This window comes from Macadamia integrifolia, unplaced genomic scaffold, assembly GCF_013358625.1.
Source record: "Macadamia integrifolia cultivar HAES 741 unplaced genomic scaffold, SCU_Mint_v3 scaffold1144, whole genome shotgun sequence".
Lineage (NCBI taxonomy): Eukaryota > Viridiplantae > Streptophyta > Magnoliopsida > Proteales > Proteaceae > Macadamia > Macadamia integrifolia.
Window position 1 is genome coordinate 153,728 of NW_024868100.1, and position 19,727 is coordinate 173,454.

The 19,727-nt window shown below is 35.7% G+C and overlaps 1 protein-coding gene across 1 annotated transcript; it reads left to right on the forward strand.

The window, feature by feature from the left end:
• Positions 1-15,408: 15,408 nt before the first annotated feature.
• Positions 15,409-18,037, forward strand: LOC122062907 (cell division cycle 20.1, cofactor of APC complex-like). The gene is made up of 6 exons (XM_042626586.1): positions 15,409-15,840; positions 15,995-16,267; positions 16,354-16,623; positions 16,727-17,308; positions 17,396-17,550; positions 17,642-18,037. Exons 1-5 carry the CDS (start codon positions 15,748-15,750, stop codon positions 17,534-17,536), a joined length of 1,359 nt encoding a protein of 452 aa, XP_042482520.1. The 5' UTR covers positions 15,409-15,747; the 3' UTR covers positions 17,537-17,550; positions 17,642-18,037.
• Positions 18,038-19,727: the final 1,690 nt, after the last annotated feature.

The window sequence follows — 19,727 nt, forward strand, 5'->3', positions numbered from 1 at the left end:
TGTGTGCATGGCTGTGCATGAGAAAGAAGTGGTGGGAGAATGAGGCTTGCTTACAGTCAGCCTAGAAATTCCCGTGTTGTTTCTTGGCCAATATGAATTCATTGCTTCAATCTATGAATCTATAAGAAAGCAGTAATATATATATATATATATATAGGAAAAAGGTTTTGGGCATGGTTGTCCATGATACATGGTCATGCATACAATCGTTATTGGCCCTAAGTCAAAGTCGAGTCAGATTGACCCTGATTGACCCTAACCATGGAGAGGGAGAACCGAGATACATAGGTTGGGCTGGGCCGGACTAACGTAAAAAATCATCAAAATTTACATAAAGAAGCCAGGAGAAGGTCACATGGGCTTGGAGCCCTAGATCAAAACATACGCAACACTAGAAGGCTAAAATTTAAACTGTAAGCTCCAAATGTCATGAACATAAGCTAGAATTTACAACAATATGTATCACATTATAAGACGCTTGAAATATTGAACAGGCCTGTATATCCATAAATTGTCATGTGGATCGATTTCAAAGGCCCAAGATACTCCATTTAACAAGCCCAATTACCCATATGAAAAGTCAAGGTATTCAGTCACATGGTAGACTTTATAGTGCTAAAATTTAATAGAAATGATTCATTCTTTGTAATCTAAGGAAAAGGCCGTGTGAGTAAGACGGTTAGAATCCTATATTATCCTATTCTGTAATAGTAGTAAAGATGATTTCATCATGGACGTAGGTAATTATGTCGAACAATATAAATCTTTGGGTTACATTATGTGATTATTTATTTACAATTTCCATTCATTTCTTTTCTTGTTCATGGAAATACTGAGCTTTTTTACCAAATTATCAATGGGAAGAGTTGCAAACAATAATTTCTAAAGAAGACTAATTTTCCTTTGAAAAACTGGATCTCACATCCAATGCAATATTAAATTTTGACCAAAAGATTGTTGCTTGGTTGTGCGGACCCTGCACTAGCAACTGGGGGGGGGGGAATGAGAACGTGCATAGAGGCATCAACATGGATAGAATTTTTTATTTCATGATGAGGGTATAACTATAATTTTGCATGCTTTTGTATCTCAACTATACAACATTCTTTTTCCCTTAAATTATTTTGGATTTGAAACCCTCAAATTCTCCCTAGCTGACTTAGCCATGATAATACTATATATCTATCATAAATAGACACTTAAGTACGCCTTCACCCTTAAAAGAACCATTCTGTGCATAATTTTATTAACAATAGAGAGGCAGAAAACCTTGTATCGGTTATCTGTTTATTGGTTTTACCCCTCCCCTCCCCACCCCACCCCACCCCACCCCACCCCCACCCCCAAAATAAAAAAAAATAAAAAATTATCTATTTATAGGGTAAAAGAACACTAACTGGTTGCATGCACTCTGCACCCAAACATAGGAGGCTGAAAAATTACCACCTCTACTCCCTATAAAGTGACAAAACTCCATCTTTATCAATGCCCTTATGCATATTATCTCATTGACTCCATGTTGGTGCAGGGGTTACAAGACCAGGTAGCTAGCAATCTCTTGCCCTTATTTATAATAGCAACACGATCAAACAAGAAACTAGAGGCTGAGCATGTTGAGCTACAAAGTCTTATATTCTGTCACTTGCATGTATGTATAAATGGGTTTCACCATAAAGTTACAGCAATGATTCATTCTCTATAATCTGATAGAGAAATGAGAATAAGCGGCTGTAATCTTTTTCTCCATTAATAATGAAGCAGATCTTATTATACTATACGATTATTTTTATTTACAAATTTTCATTCATTTTCTACGTCATTCTAGATTTCAATTTCCACTGAGCAAACAAATCAAGGGGAATAAAAACCAACCCGAGCTAGACTGCCACCTATAATTTCGGAATAAGAAATCGCTAGCTCTTATAATTCTTGCCCACAACCCACAAGGCAACCAATACCCGCGGCACCTTCCTAATAAGTTGGATGACTAACTGAGTCCCATATCACCCAATGCCTTTTCAAGCCAAAGTCATCTTCCCTTCATTACAAGTTAGAAAACAGAAGACTTCGAACGTTGAATACATGGTAGAAACTAAGTAAATAGGTAATGATAGAAAGAACATATACTACAACAAGACCACCTTACCTTTCATCTGTTCTAGCAAATTTGGATGGTATTTTGTGGATTCAAACGAAAATAGTGGGATGTACAAAAAACTCATGTTCACTAGAGGGTCTCGAGTTCGAGTCTTCTAGCTGTTACCTACTTCCCTCCATACATATAAAAAAAAAATAAATAAATAATAACCACCAACCTGATGCTTTAACAACAATTGCCTAGCGCAGTTGGTGAGTTGTGGTGTGCAAAACTCCTAGCTGTTATCTACTTCTCTCCCTTCCTATCAAAAAATGTAAATTAAATATTAATTTTTTCTGTTAAAAGTTCAGAAATTTCATTAAGAAGAAAAGAAGAAAATCAATTCTTTGATAGAATCTCACTTGATCGACGGGGAATTGGAAGAATAGTTTCAAATCTTTGAGTATTGTAAATTAAGTGAATAAAATACTTCACATACCTATCAATCCCCCCCCCACCCAAATGAAAAATAAGAAAAAATCTTTGATAGAATCTCACTTGATTGACGGGGAACTAGAAGAATAGAAGGTCAAAGTTTCAAATCTTTGAGTATTGTAAATTACGTGAATAAAATACTTCAGAAAACTTGCTAATCCCTCCCCTCCCCCCGCCCCCACCACCCAAATGAAAAATATAGTACAAATAGGATTAATTTGGTAAAAATTATTCATTGCCATTGCATTTTAAATCTACTATTTGTTGATTTTGTAATCACAAAATCTAGAATCTTTGATAGAATCTCACTTGTAAAATAGAAAAAATACAATTTTAAAGGGCTACGATGATATCGATGATACAATTTTTTACCAAAAATAAATCTAATATTTTATATCAATAATTAGATCTAAGAAAAGTTTTTCTTTATGGGGATCACTTTAGAAGGAGGTGTACATGATTACAAGTTTAGGTTCTAAGCTTCCTTGAAAGGGGAGTATATATGTTTGTCAACTAAAGAAGGCTAGGCAAGAGGCTTGATCAAACAAACGGATGGTTAACCGAAGAAATCCAATAGCTATAAACGGCTAGTTTTATGACCATTATGAATATAACTATAAATAATGACTTCCTTACACTGTTCTAAAGGACCATTGAAACATTCATTTCTTGTATTATGTAAGCATCTAGCCATGGCCGATAAGTTGAAAGAGTTTGATCTTTAAATTATATATCTACCCTAAAGGTTAACAATATAATTTTTTTTTTTTGGATCAGTTTAACAATATAACTTTATCTACATATTATGAGGCTTGTTGTTTTGAGTTGCAAAACTCAAAACCCTAAGTTAAAAAAAATAAATAAAACCAAAACTATGGATTCTAAATGGTTCTCCTGATTAAAAACACTAGGTTGAATGTTAGCCTGGAAATATTGGGTGATTCTCCTTCTTATGAGCATGACTTGGACTGTAAGTGATTGTCTTGAGTAAAACTACTGTAGTGAGTTATGATCTTAGGAAAATATCATTTGTCTCGCCATAAGAATAAATAGGATTCTAATGGTTTGGATAGCATCACGAAAAGTTATGCCACAATAAAATTTTTAGTTCCTACTAGACATAGGATATAGGCAAATGCCGAACCTTTATAAATCATGTGTGTATTTGTGTTTTCTTGGTAAAATGTGTGTTTATTTGTTATAGTAACTTAATTCATTCCCCAAATTAGTTCACATAGATTTGATATTTCCAACTTACTCCCTCTTGGGCTACATCTTACAGTCAACAAAATTAAAGTTCCAATACTCTGAAAAGGTGAAAAAAGGTAAAAATATATTATATGACTTTCACTTGAGGTACCATTATGATGACAAAAAAATACTAACGATGAGACTACCTTTTTTCTCTTTAACTTTTGAGAGGCCGGTTTGAAAGTATTTAAAATATAATTGATTTAGGGACTAGAAGAGTAGAAGGTCAAAGTTTGAACTCTTTTGAGTATTGTTATTTATTTAAATAAAATACTTCACCTATGCCTTCACTCCCCTCTCCCTAAAATAATAGAAATATAATAAAAATGATGAATTTGATAAAAAAAAATTATATTACATGGCATTGCATTTTGAATTTACCATTTGCTGATTTTGAAATGAAACCACAAATTCTAATAGAATCATACTTGTAAAATAGAAATGTGACACTTTTGAAGGCCATGTTCACTCAAAAGTCAAAACACCTATTCAACCAAATCAGCTTATAAGACTTTGAATTAAAAAAAAAAAAAAAAAAAAATATGAACTAACAGATTGTGATGACTTCAAATGGAGAAATATTATTTATTTATTTATTACAAGAGTAATATCTCATTGGCTGATTAGCTAATAGGATTGCTGAATTTGCTTCTACTTTTAAAGTAATGTAGTTTGTTCCGTCTTTCCTGATAATAATATTCTCCACATATCATTAAGAATAAAAATAATTGTTATTACATTTACCAAAATAATAAAGAAGAATAATTATCATTATCATAATAATATTACTAAATAATCATCATCATCATCTTAGTTCTTAATTAGGGGAGAAGATATGAATCTACTTATATATGCTGATGTCATTTTTTCCCCTCCTAAACTATAGTTTGAGAGAGAGAGAGAGATTTTTTTTTTTTTTTTGAATGAAACTTTCTTTATTCATGTAGTATCCTGACTAATCGATTATATCAAATGAATGCTAATTTCCTCCGGTGAAAGAGGAGACTTTGGTAAAACAAGATATGAAAATCAAAAAGCCAAAAAAATGGAGGCACTCAATGCTTCTTTTCTAAACATGATATGTGGGAAGCTATTTTTGAAGGGTATGAGAAATTGATAGTAGAATCTGACAATAAGGATATAATGTTGTATCCCTACAAAGGAATTGGATTCTCTCCTCTGCATATCAGATCTATGATAATGATATTGGGTATTTATTCTCTTCTTTAGTTGATTGTAAGTTTAATTTTGTTCCAAGAGAAATTAATAGCTTAATTGACTTTCTGATTAGGAAGATCATATAAGTATCAGGTATGGTAGTATGACCTAGGGGTGTCAACCGGTCGGGCTGGTTCGGTTTCGGTCAGGCTTAATCGGGCTTGAAGACTTTCAAAGGCTACACCGTGTCCGCCCATTTAACTAATCGGGCTTAATTATTGAGGGCATGGTTAGCTTTATATTCGGTCGGTCGGCCTCGGCCTATAATCGGGCCACCTTAATCGGGTTTTAGTCGGGTCTTAACCGGGCTACGGACATGTTTAATGTTAAACGGGCTTTAACCGGTTTTTAAACGGGCCCTCTTTGAAATATACTCTTATATTCCGGCCCACTCATGCAAGTAAAAAAAAATGACAATTAATTAATAAATGATACCAAATATAACCATTATTTAAAATGTGAACATGTTTTTACTTTTTAATTTGGGGGGTAAAATAGGTATTCTACAATCATTAAGGGTCGGGCTAGGCCGGTGCACAATAGGCCAGTCTCGATCGGGTGTTAAACGGTCGGTCTCGATCAGGCGCCCGACGGTCCAAGTAGCAAAACCAAGACCCACCGTTTATAAACGAGTCGGGCTCAAGCCCGACACGTTTAATAAACGGTCCGGGTCAGGCCGGTCTATAAACGATCGATCCCGATCAATTTAGTCGATTTGAGCCACGAATTGACACCCCTAGTATGACCCCACCTTCGATCTATGGTTCGTTCTACTCTTACCATGAGTTTGAATAAAAAAAAAAAAAAATCCTCTCTCTCTCTCTCTATGTGTGTTGCCTGTTATGTGTTGGAAATAGATCAAGCAAGTGGCAACGTCCACAAAAGTCAAAGTCCAAAATCTTTCTCTCTCTATTTTGTGTTGCAGAGGGCTGAAGCAAGTGGCAATGACCAGGGAATAAGTCCAAGGTCCAAAATGGTATGTGCTTAACGATTCAACAAGCAAGTAGTAAAAAAATAGTTGAAATTGTTAGTAGGACAAAAGAAGTCAAAGTCTGTTTGTTATCCAAGACCGAATTATTCTTAGTCTTACTAGAACCTTCCATATTAAATAGCGAATTTTTCCAACCAAAGAAAAATAAAGCAGTGACCTGGCCACTGTTTTCTCAAATATTAACACGTGTTTTATAGAAAAAATGACATTTAAAAGATTTTGGATGCGTATTTTCAAACCTGGCTTTAGGATTCCATTCCTTTGATTGTTACCATTGGAGGTGCAACCAACCCAAGTAGCAATAAAAAATTTTCCCGCAGAAAATATTTGAGGGATCATATTTTCTTTATATAGGATGGAAAGATGAATCTTTTCACCTTAGAGTTTACTTTTTTATTATTGGGTGATTTAAAAATTTGGATAATTTCTTGATTTTTGTGTGTTTAAGGGTGTCAATCAGCTTGGTTCGGTTCCTAGTGATGATAAGGTCAATCAAAACTAAATTGAGACTGACTCATTTCCATATTTAGATATTCAAGTCGATTCAATTCAGCTCGGTTCAATTTTGATTCCAATTCGATTCTAATATTCAGTTTTAACTCGATTTTTTTCTTTTGTTTTATTTGTTTATGAAAATGGTTCTAATTTTGGACCATGATTGTGATGGATCAAAGACAATAATAGGCTCCAATTATGAGCTTTATGACCATTACTAACTCCAAAATTGTAGCATGTAAATATGTGATGATAAATTGTAAAAAACACTTACCACCTAAAAATTTTCACTTAATGATACTAGGTTTTTTTTTTTTTTTGTTTTAAGAGCAGTTTGGTTTGGTTTCAGTTCGAACCGACGATTTTTACACCCTAAACCGAAATCGAGCTGAACCAAGGAACATACTCACATACTCAAATCGAATTTGACCATATAAATTTGGTTTAGTTCGATCCGATTAATTTGGCTTGATTTCGGAATCGATATTCGATTTCGGTTTGAAATTGACACCCTTATGTGTGTTATCCTTGTGCAAGGGCATGTTTGATCTTCTTTGTATCATTCCAATTTTACCGGATGTTTGGAGAGACTGGTCTGATCTTTTTAGTTTGACCTTTTGATTAATATAAAAATGTATTTTTTTTTTATTTTAGACTTTTACGAGGGTGGGAGATAATATTGATAAAAGAATTCAATCATAGGTCAGATCACAAGTGGTGAACAAATTCTTCCTTTCCCTCAAGGGTGAAAGAAAAACTTAATCCATAGTTGAGCATCAAGTATGTATATCGATCAGAAATAATAAGAAACCTTTATGTCTACAATCTGATTATTATCTTGTCTAATGTTATCTAGATCTTTATTTTATCCGAATAAGTCAGATATAGATATAACAATTTCAGGTCCAATTAATTAAGATCCATCCGTTTAACAAATATTAATTTGGTTGTTAATTAAGTTTGATATTGATGTATATATATCAGATCCATTTAATGTCCGATCTAATACATTTTTATCACGTGACGCAAATATATATTTTACGTGAAAAACTCAGGAGGGTGACCTATTTTGATAAGCTTACCAAGGAGGCACATCCTTTTTTTTTTTCGGGGTAGAAACAAAGAGGCATATCCTCATTGTGTAACGCAGGGCTACATAATTTAAATTAAACAATTGTCAAATTCAGAGTCTAATTGAATCAAATATTTTTCCTTTATAGTGGTATGCATATTTTTTTAGAGGAAATATCACTTACCTCCCCCAAATAAAAAGATTCTAACGTTCCCAATGTTTGAAATAGTTATTTAGTCAGCTGGTTTTTTCTCATAATGCTCAAAATACCCTTCTAAACATGAAATACTCAATATACCTTTAATGAAAAAAACTCATCTTCCCCGTACCGGTGGTGCCGAAGGTGAAAATGGTGATAACGTTTACAAAGTTTGTGGAGATGCAACCCACGGAGGAGTTCTTTACATTGTTGTCAAGCCCTGGGCACTGGCTCTTGGGGGGAAGGAATGAGGCATCGATCAGACAGAGAACTACAACACTTCTTCCGCTTCCTCTTCCTCTTCCTTCTGGGCACAACAGCACTCGACATCAGTAGAGGGGTGATTCGGACCCACAACAGTCGGATCCGTTTGCTATACCCAGCGATTACAAATGAACATGCGTGGATGATAAGTCCCGGAAGATGAAGAATTTAAGGTCAACTAGAAAGGGCAAGTAGAGATAATCGATGGGTTTTTCATCTTTTTCAATTTTGTTTCCATTTTCCTCCTTGATTTGGTCTGTGCGAAGCACAACTCTGGTTTTTTGGGATACATGTACAAATGGACGAAGTGTATATTGGTAACTTCCAAATCTCTCTCTCTCTCTCTCTCTCTCTCTCTCTCTTGGAACAAACCAAATTAATAGCTATTATTGGTTCTAACTTCCATTTTGTTCTGCGATATTTAAGAATCACCGTTAATACCTCGGTGTAGATCCTGGATAATCCTTTATTCCATAGCTCAGAGGCTATTTACAATCTAGTCAATTAAGAATTCTTCGATATACTAGTACTAGTAATGCATCAAAGATGCAACCATTGATTCTCCTGAGAGACCACAATTACAGCTAGCAAAACATATTAATGACGAGGAGCACATTTTTACTATGCTGACGATTTGACCGGCCCTGCTCCTGCCACGACATTTGCACATTTAGACGCTACTACCGTACTATCAAGAGGATTAGTTGCCAAAGGTATCTATCCAGCAGTAGATCCTTTAGATTCAACGTCAACTATGCTCCAACCTCGGATCGTTGGGAGGAACATTATGAAATTGCTACAAAGCGTTAAGCAAACTTTACAAAGTTACAAAAGCTTCAAGACATTATAGCTATCCTTGGGTTAGACGAATTATCTGAAGAGGATCGTTTAACCGTAGCAAGAGCACGAAAAATTGGAGTAAAGGAGAAGCTATTCTTAAGGGTATATGGCGGAAGATGGTTTTTTTTTCATCAAGGGTATATTGGGTATTTTGTGTTTAGGAGGGTATTTTGGACATTATGAGAAAAAACCAGCTGACTTAACAACTATTTCGGACGGTCAAGGACGTCAGATCGAATCTTTTTATTTGAGGGGAGGTGAGTGATATTTTTGAAAAAGTGTGAGGTCAAGTTACTATTTCGACAGAGTTCAGGATAGGGGAGAGATATTTTCTCATGTCCATACATATTTATGGTACTCTTATACATCAGGTAAACTGTATTTGGGTTGAAATTTTATACATGACCTGGGAACCTTGGGTTCAGTTTTCCACAAAAATTTGAGTTCCATCTAATCCACCATTTTGAAAGTACTGGGGCCATATTTTTTATATGCTTTTATTGTTATATTTAGGGGTCTTATATAAGAAAATTATTTAGTGCTCCCCGCTCATCTACTCATTTGAATAAGCAACTATAAGTGGAATATTTAAATGTATAATTTATTTTATTTATAATTTTGAATATTTAACAAAAGCTAAGTGGTTAGCTAATAACTTAGCTGAATATTAGAGAAATGGATCTAGTATGCAGATGATAAATGTCTTCACATATAATACACCTATAAAGATACATTGGATATTTTTACCAAAAAAAAATGCATTAGATATTATATAACATTCTTTTTCCATCATATTAAAAATAATCCTATAATGACTAATTCTGGGACCTTAGATGATTTCTTATATTAGTTATATCTCTCCACCTAAGAGCTTAAGCTTTGGAATTAAGAAAAATGTTTGTAACATAGTGGTAGGCTGCTACCTAAGCTAACCCCGTGTGGGACTTTGTCTAGCCCCACTATGGAGTTTTGCAACAACCGTCTCCCTTCCCCAAAAAATAAAAAAAGCTTTGGAATTAGATAATTTAACATGGTATTGAATCAAGACCATTTCATCCACCGATAAATATTTTCAGTTTATATTTCTTCCCTCTATTGCGCATGAAAGGAGAGCAAAGCTAAGCTAGACCATTTCTTTTTATAGGTAAGTAGGCCATTAATGTTATTAGTATATAATACTTACTTTTTTGCTTTCATAGTGGGAATTTTCGGCTCCGTTCAAATCAACTTGATCTAATTTAACTCAACTCAATCAATCTTAGAGCCATACTTGTTACTAGTCTATGCTTGTCTTTTCTCAAAAATTTTCTTCTTGTAGAGTCATTTTAGGTCTGTCTCTAACTCTTTTAATTAGCTTATTTAACCTAATTCAAATCGCCAACCTATATTTGGAAGCATCCATGGGCTTCCGTTATGCATATCTATGCCACCTCAAACAAAAAATTTCACAACTTGTCATAAATCGGAGCTATTCCTATATTAACTTTGTACAATTCTTATTTTATACATCATTATTGGTCGTATAATGATCTTATAAATTTTTTCTTGAGTTTTAAAAGAATGTGTCGATCACATAACACTCTAGACATACATCTCAACTTCATTCACCCTATTATAATTCTTTGTGTAATATCTTACTCTATTCTATTTCTTTATTTATACTAAACCTCTGTGCCTAAAATGTTCCCTATCAATTTGCAATCCTCCCTATCATTAATTTTCACCACCCCAACTTCGCTTATATTCTTACTAAATTTATTCAGTATATACTCTAGTTTTGTTCTGTTTTTCTTAAAACACCCAAATATTAAGTATGGAGATTACAATATAACAAATAAGACCATGTCAAGTGGTATGATCCTAAATGGTAGCTTTTAAATTATTCTTTAATTGCACTAAAATGTGACATTATAAAAGGCATAACCTGAAAACCCCCTCAGTGATAAAAACTTTCATTACACTTTCTCTTCCGCACTATTAACATCCACAACGAACTCTGTACGCATGGAATAAAATCACCACCATAAAACCTAATCCATTGTCTATCAAAATGGGAATGTTATGACCAGTGACCAGGTCTAAAAGCATTTGAAAAACTTTTCAAATGATATTTATTTCCAAATACTTTACAAACAATTGTAAACTATTAGATTATTCTATCAAAAAACAGTTCATACCATTTTTTTTTGGTTAGGAGGGAAAAAAAATGAAAATAGACAGTAAATCTTGATGAAATGAGTTAAATACTAATAGGATCCATGTAACAAACACTATTTACTTGGTGTGAGACTTACTTGAAGTGAATTGATTCATAACCACTAAATAATCCCATCTTTCTACTTACTGAGCTAGTGAGCTCATCCCACGTGTACACCCCTTTTTAGATGATTATGCAGGTCATACATCTGAGGAGCACGGGGTGGGTCCCACAGTCGAGTTTCTTGAAGAGGACTGGTGGACCCCTGAGGAGTTAGAGCACAGCACCGACTGCTCGTGCGAGAGTTGTGCTGCGGGACAGCAGTTCTGAGACCGTGCTGAGCTCCACTTCTGAGGTCGAGCTGAGCTCTAGCCTTGATATCGAGCCGAGTTGTGTACTCTGATTGTTTTTGTGGATTTTCTTATGTACTTGATATTTGAATTTTATTCTTTTTGTGTAAATATCATGCTTTCGGGCCCAAATGTATATAACTATTGTATCACTATCCGGGTATCAAGTATTATGGGATTATTCACAGGTAAAACTTAGTATTCCGCTGATCTGATGAGTTTATATTAGTTGTGTGTATGCTGTGGTGGAATACAGTATCTGATAATCCTGGCAGGTTTGGGTTAACCGGTGTTAACTCGATCACTGGCCCGGTTCAGTGTGAACGGGGTGTGACACCTTGCACTTTAGATTTATTATAACTAGCCCATGTCTCTTAGTAGTTAGTAGTTACCATTTAGTGATGACGTTATGATTGGGGACCTAAATACCCAAACTACCCTTTAAGAGTAGTAAATAGACCATTTTACCTTTTAACTAAAAAAGACCAACCCTCCCATAAACCGTTGCTGAAATCATTTTGCAGGTTAGGATTTCGTAGAATGGCGAGGTGGAGATGGAGATTGAGATTAACGTTAAATTGGTGATCCCAGAAAGGGTTTTTATCATAGTAATTTTGCTGCAATTCGATCTATTATAAATTGAAGATGATTCTCCACCCTCCTCTCTCGTCCTGTTCTCCATTCTTCCTTCTGCCGAAACCCTCTTCTCTTGTCCTCATCATCTCTACCTCTCCTTTTTCACATAAACCATAGCCACCAACCCTTTTTTTCTTTTTTTCTTTCACTAACCTTTCTCGTTCTTCAACCCACCTTCAACAATGGCTGAAACAATTTTCCTTCTTCAACCCACCTTCAACAATGGCTGAAACCATTTTCCTTCTTCAACTCACTGTCAACAATGGCCGAAACCTTCTAATCAAACTCAACCACCATCATCCACTTACCGGTTGCTTCATCTTTTTTGTTGAGGGTGGCTGCTCTTGTTACCAATTTGGTTGAAGGATCTTGAGATGAAAGATGGGTGAAATGGGAATCCCCTTCCCACAACTTAAATCGATTTGGATTTTTTTTGTTGAACAATTCAAAAAGGTAAAATGATGTTTTCATTCGATTACTATCAGCAAATTAACACTATTAGTTTTCATGGGACTTCAAGTAAACTTTTCAAACTTTTGGAATATCAAGCAATCTAGCCATAATACAGGAAATATCCTAGTAATTAACTCCAAAAAAATATGGGACAACGTTTCTAAAGCCTAATTGCACTTGGGGATTATGGGAAGCATTCTTCTAATAACATTGTTATGACGACAAACAACTATAAAACAACCTCCATCCGAAAACTAATTATTTTGAGATTAGGCATTTGTTCCAAATGAATGGGTACCAAGGAAGATGAGGGAGTTTCATCCTAATATTCTCCCAAGCCGATTTAATAGAAAACATTCCTTACTGGGTGAGTGACCATACTCAACAATCCTCAAAGCTATCAGAAGAGAGGAGCACATCAAAAACCCAAGAGCAAATCCTTTTCATTGGAACAGATTGAACACCAGCATTAACAATAAAATCCACCACCCTCGTTGAGAAGTTAGAGAAGACCGAAGTCTGAATTGGAATGAAATCAACATTAGAGATATATCCCCCAACCAATTATTCTTCCAAAAATTAATATTAGATCCATCTCCTACAATCCATCATTCATTTCTTTTCACCACCTACCAAACCTTTTTTATTCCCAACAGAATTGATCAGCTCTCAAATTTGGATATCAAAGCCAAAATCCCGTCTCTTAGGCAACGAATCAAACCACGTTTTTTTTTTTTTTTTTGGCCTACACATAATGCTTCATTTGGCTGAGATAGCTTTAGAGTTTGAATACCTCTATATCAACACTCCAAATAAAGTTTTTCATCCACTTTTCCATAATCTTAATCAAAGATGATATCCAAAGATAGATTGAGAAATTGTGGATTAGAAGGCTGAAAATCATTGACCTTATTAGCTCTATCCTTCCAACCATTGAAAGCTGCTTCCCCTTTCACACAACAAGCTTACCTTTAAATTTGTCCACCAGCGAAAGGATGAAATCTTTCTTCGCACGATCTGTAAAAATTTTCACACCAAAGTATTTTATAGGAAATTAGTATTTTTTAAGAAATTTAAATTTAGAGAACCTGGGAAACTCTTTTATTGTCCTTTTCCGCATTTCTTAGAAAATTTTTTCTTTTCTCAACATTAATCTTTTTTATCTGATTAGTGTTGGCAATCATCAAGTAATGACTTACAGGGAAACTATGAGATCTTATTGTCCATACAATCTCAACTCATTTGAAAATAAAAAATAAAAAAGTTTTAAAAAATATTTTGTAAGTGATCGTAATTACAAGTTAAATCCTTTTGTATTTTATTTAGGTTAAAATTATATATTATTAAAAAAAATTGAATTTTATTGTCTTAATGATTTGAGTTTTTTTTAAATCTTGCAAGGCATTTTTCTGCCACATAGATACATGATGTGTCTATTCCAACCATTAGATAGACAGAACATGGTTTAGATTAGCCACATGTCAAATTTTAGAGTCTAATTTAATCACTTGAAAATATCCCTACCAGACTGCATGAAGCCTATGCCTAAACATGAGAGCGTGCAAATTTTACCTCCCCACTTTTGTGATTTAAACAAATCTCATCCATGTTGATGCCTTCGCACATTCTCATCGACCCTATGTTGGTGTAAGAGCCACACAAACTATCAGAAATCTCTTGTCGTTTAATCAAATATCATGTTTGTATTAGCACACATCTCAATATGTCCATGCATATGTATCATTACTCAAACTAATTTTATGCAATCTCCCAACTATGAATCATAACCTGATTTTTTTACTCGTCTTCCCCAAAAACTTGGTGTCTTGGACAAGTCAAATCTTGTTGAGACAGTCATGCTTTTACATTTTATTATATTTAGGACTAATTTTCCATATATATATATACATATATATATATATATATATATTGGTGTCTTGTTTTTTTGGTAACCATATATTGATGTCTTGATATGTTTCGGCTAGTAACATATTCCTGTTTATGAGGAATTATTTACGTAAGGGTATGTTACTTATCGAAACCCAAATACATATCCCCTTTTTTTTTTCTTTTTTTTTGGGTGGGGGGGGGGGGTGAGAAACAAATGGAGAAAATCATAATAACTAACTACAGTTGCACTCATCATCTAAGGGAAAAGAATCAAATTACCCTTCGAAACCGTTCAAGACTGAATGGATTTGGGTTGAAATCGTCTGCAATTCCGATCTCGTATAATTCCGTGCAATACCACCTTCAGGCGGTGACACGTGTATTGATACCAATACAATGGTCCAGATCTGGTACAACTAATAAAATATTAAATCAGTGAAGAGGCATTTAAATCAGATCTAGACCATTGCATTGGTATCAATATACGTGTCACCCCTGAAGATGGTATTTCAAGAAATTGTACGAGATCGGAATTGCAGACGAATTTTTTCCAAAATAAATGATGTAGAAAAGGGAAAAAACTGTAAAATTAGGAATAACCCATTTGTGCCGCGGCAATCAATAGGTGGGGGCAGGGTGGTCATTTATCCGCCCGCGTCCAGTTTGTACTTAATTTTTGTACCACAAAGGGAAAGTAATGTGATTGCCCAGCCACTTGTAAATCAAACACTTTTTTACGAAGACTTGCTCCGCATTCACCACAAAGGGGCAAACTGACTATCCCATCCCTCATCCGCCCATACGATGCTTTCACACTCGGACTCATTGGCTCGTGCTGAAGCAGAGGACGCTGTCTTTTAGGAACCCTCTCCAGCAATAAAATAAAAAACTAGCCGTTGCTCCATGTTTATTTTATACTACAAAATATAAAACTAGCCGTTAGAAACTTAGAACCTGCAACTATATATGATCGCCATGAAGTCCCTCACTCACAAAAACAACGCTTTCTACCAAAGAAACACAACGCTACTATTTAGACTTCGACATCTGACGGTCATAAGGCCGTAAATCGACTGAATCATCGCTCTTTCTCTCTGTGTTCTTGTTCTACTACGACGATTTTTCGTTTCAATTCTCTTGGTGATTACCTTGGTTTTTCTTTACAATCGCTGATCCAATTATTTGTTTTGCAGGAATTGTTCTTTTGGATCCCTTTGTTTTGCAGGAATTTTTCTTTTGGATCTCTTTGTTTTGCAGGATCTTTTCTTTTCCTTCGGATCTCTCGCTTTCTTTATATTTTCCCTTTTTGCACTAACGTCATGGATGCAGGATCTTTTACCTCTTGCAACAAGAGCCAATCTCGAAACCCTCTTCAAGAACAGTTCCTCCAGAGAAGAAGCAACCGGGAAAATGTACCTCACTCTTTAGAAAATTAATTGATACCCATTTGATTATATTACTCTCAGTTTTCCTTCGTTCCTTCTGAGTTTGCAAATTTTCAAGACGGATTCTTCTTATTTTTGTGTCTTCTACTTAATTGATCTTCTCGTTTATGGGGATTGGCAGTTGGACAGATTCATTCCAAACCGTTCGGCGATGGATTTCGACTTCGCTCATTACATGTTGACAGATGGAAGAGTGGAAAAAGAACCTGCTGGAGTGATCTCTCCTTCAAGAGAAGCTTATAGGAAACAATTAAAGGAAATCTTTAATATGAACAGAACTCGGATCCTTGCGTTCAAGAACAAGCCACCTTCCCCAGTGAAAGGGCTTTTTTCAGAATCCATTTCTTCTGTTCAACAATCGAAACCTGTAAAGCCAAGGAGACATATTTCCCAAGTGAGTTCTCTTTTATGTTCTTCTTCAGTTCTCATGTTGCCTTTCCTTCTATGTTACAATTCTTATTATATCTTCGCTGATTACAGTCTTCAGAGAGAACATTAGATGCTCCTGAACTTGTCGATGATTACTACTTGAATTTGCTTGACTGGGGTAGTGCCAATGTTCTAGCGATTGCCCTTGGGAACACTGTCTACTTATGGGATGCTTCTGATGGATCTACATCAGAACTTGTGACAATTGATGAAGAAAATGGCCCTGTCACCAGTGTCCGCTGGGCTCCCGATGGAAAACACATAGCTGTTGGCTTGAACAATTCTGAGATCCATTTATGGGATTCTTCCTCCAATCGACAGGTACGGGATATCTCTTAGATTTGGAGACTATCTATGTTCTTCTTCATCATTGTAGGCGTGATGTTCGATTAAATGCCTGACTTACTCTTTACCTCTATTACAGCTGAGAACGTTGCGAGGAGGGCACCAGTCTCGTGTGGGATCTCTTGATTGGAACAATCACATTCTGACCACTGGAGGAATGGATGGTCTTATCATAAACAATGATGTACGAGTAAGGAATCACATTGTTGAAACCTACAGGGGACACCACCAGGAGGTTTGTGGGCTAAAATGGTCAGCTTCCGGGCAGCAACTGGCAAGTGGAGGTAATGACAATCTTCTGCACATATGGGACCGGGGAATGGCCTCTTCGAATTCTCCAACTCAGTGGCTTTACAGGTTGGAAGACCACACAGCAGCTGTGAAGGCCCTGGCCTGGTGTCCTTTCCAGAGCAATTTGCTCACCTCTGGCGGGGGTGGAGGAGACCAATGCATAAAATTCTGGAATACCCATACTGGTGCATGCTTGAACTCAGTAAATACAGGGTCTCAGGTCTGTTCTTTGCTGTGGAGCAAGAATGAGAGAGAGTTGCTAAGCTCTCATGGGTTCACTCAAAATCAGCTGACCCTTTGGAAGTACCCATCTATGGTTAAACTCGCTGAGCTCACAGGACATACTTCGAGAGTTCTGTTCATGGCACAGGTAAATAAGAGAGGAACTATTGTGAAACTTGAAAATGGGGGCTGTTCATTTTCACTGATTATTCTATTATTCATTGGTTCTTTTCAGAGCCCAGATGGCTGCACAGTAGCATCTGCAGCTGCTGATGAAACGCTTAGGTGTTGGAATGTGTTTGGAGCTCCTGAATCTGCAAAGCCTGCCCCCAAAACAATCAAAGAGCCATTCTCTAATATAAGCCGCATTAGATGAAGGAGGTGTTTAAGGTACACTGAAAGTATATATTTTTTTCCCTCCCCTTACTGGATTGAATTGGCGTTTGGCATTGCTAATTGTCCTCTATTGTGCTTTTTGCAGATAAAATTACAAGAAAAACAGATGGCAGCTTTTTCCCGTTTCAAGTTCAATTCTTGGTGTAGTTCAGTGGCACATGGTGATTGCATTCTCTGCAATCAGGAAGATATAATAGAGGAGAGAGAGACTAATATTAGAAGTCTGTGTTGTACATGCACAAAGCACAAAAGGTATATAAGATGGGGACAACAATAGGGGTTGGCTTAAGGTTATAAGAGGGAAATTATTTGTAAATAGAGAGGTGAGAGGGTGAAATCTTATCCCAACTAAATGGGGTTGATTGTTCTTTCTTTTGTTACATTGTTTTTTCTGCATTATGATAGATTTCAGTTTGTGTAGAGCTGATTTATGCGTTCTCGTATTGTAACATTGGGTAAATATGCCTTCATTTCAACCTGACATTCTAAGGGCCCGTTTGGTATCGTTCTAAAAAAACGTTTCTGGAGTTTTTTCGTTCTATTGGAACGAAAAAACGGAATCTTCTGTTTGGTGCACTTATGGTCCGTTTCTGTTTTTTTGGAACAAAAAGTGAAAAAAAAACTGAAAAAACGAGATTTGATGGAACTCCATTTTGGAGTTCCGTCTTCCCAGTTTCGTTCCATTTTACAAAAAAAAAAAAAAAAAAATTCCGGATAAAAATCTGAAATTTTAAAACACCATTTTTTCGTTTAAAAACTGCGTTTTGATGCAGAAACTGAAATTTTCGTTTTTGAAACGAAACGGCGTTTCTGGAACAGAAACGATACCAAACAGGCCCTAAGCTTTCTCTCCCCGTTTCAGTTCAACCTGACGTTCTACTAGTTCAGTTGAATGGAAATAATAGTCGTTGTTCTCATCGCCCGCACTCACTCAGATAGTTTCGCAATAAATATATCTTCATTTCAACTGGGCTTTCTTTCTTTATGTAACCACATTTGTTATAGTTCAGTTGAATGGAAATAATTGTCGTTGTTCTCACCGCACTCACTCAGATAGTTTCGCGATTCTCTACTGATGATGTCGTTTTTCTCTGGCAGTTGAATGGAAATAATTGTCTTATGTAACCACATTTTCTGGCTTTGGATTACCGGCCTTTAAGGTATGTGTAGCTCTAGCAGACTGCATTCCTCTGTTGGTTGCTTGTTGCAACAAGTTGCAAGTAGAAAATAACCAAACTTTTCCAGAACACGATAAATTCTGGAAAAGCTCTCTGTTTGGGTCTACAGTGGAAATAGAAATAATGTTTGTTTATCTCTTTCGTGTTGTATGTTGAAATGGAAACTCCATTTTTTCTTTTTCCCATAACCGTGGCTCACCTTGCTACCATGACAACTATGTCTTTGCCTGTGCCTCTAACATGTGGGAATGAGAACTATTTTGCTTATCAGTCAAATGAGAATACAATTTATAAGCAATCCTTCTAGGCTATTGATGAATTTACAACATCTGTACCTCACATCTTTCTTGTTATCCTTTGTTTCTATGCCTACAGCAAAACTTGGACTTGAGGATATAGTGCATGTTGAAAAAGAACCTCAGCCTGTATTGTAAGTAAAATCATTGTTGAAATCAGCAAAAACTTTGATTTCTTTCATTTAGTGGGTAGAATTTGACCTAACATAGATGATGATTTTGGCCTTATGATGTGCACTGACCAAGATTGTCTGTCTACCTACTTGGATCATAATTTCAGGAGTGCCTTTATTTCCTTCTGTCTTGTGCCAACTTTCAGATTTGCTTCCAGATTTCTTTTGACAAAGTATGTCTTGGGATAGCTAGTTCATTGACTTTTTACAGTCAGGGAAAGGGATGATAGAGTAAGAATGATCCTAGATCAGTGGGTGAACCCTATTCCACCGGTGGAAGAAAACTTTCTCCATTCCGTACAACAAATGTAATAGGTTTATAAACATACCTTCAAGGTTTTTACCATGGCGAGGACTTGCTTTTTGGCCATTTTAGACATAAAGTCATGGGTTTGAAAATATTTTGGACATTCATATAAATGGAGGAGGGATTAATAATTCCACTCACATGATTCATCAACTCTTCACCCCAAAAAACCTTAGCTGTATCATTGACCAAGTTACAAAAAAAAAAAATCATTGAC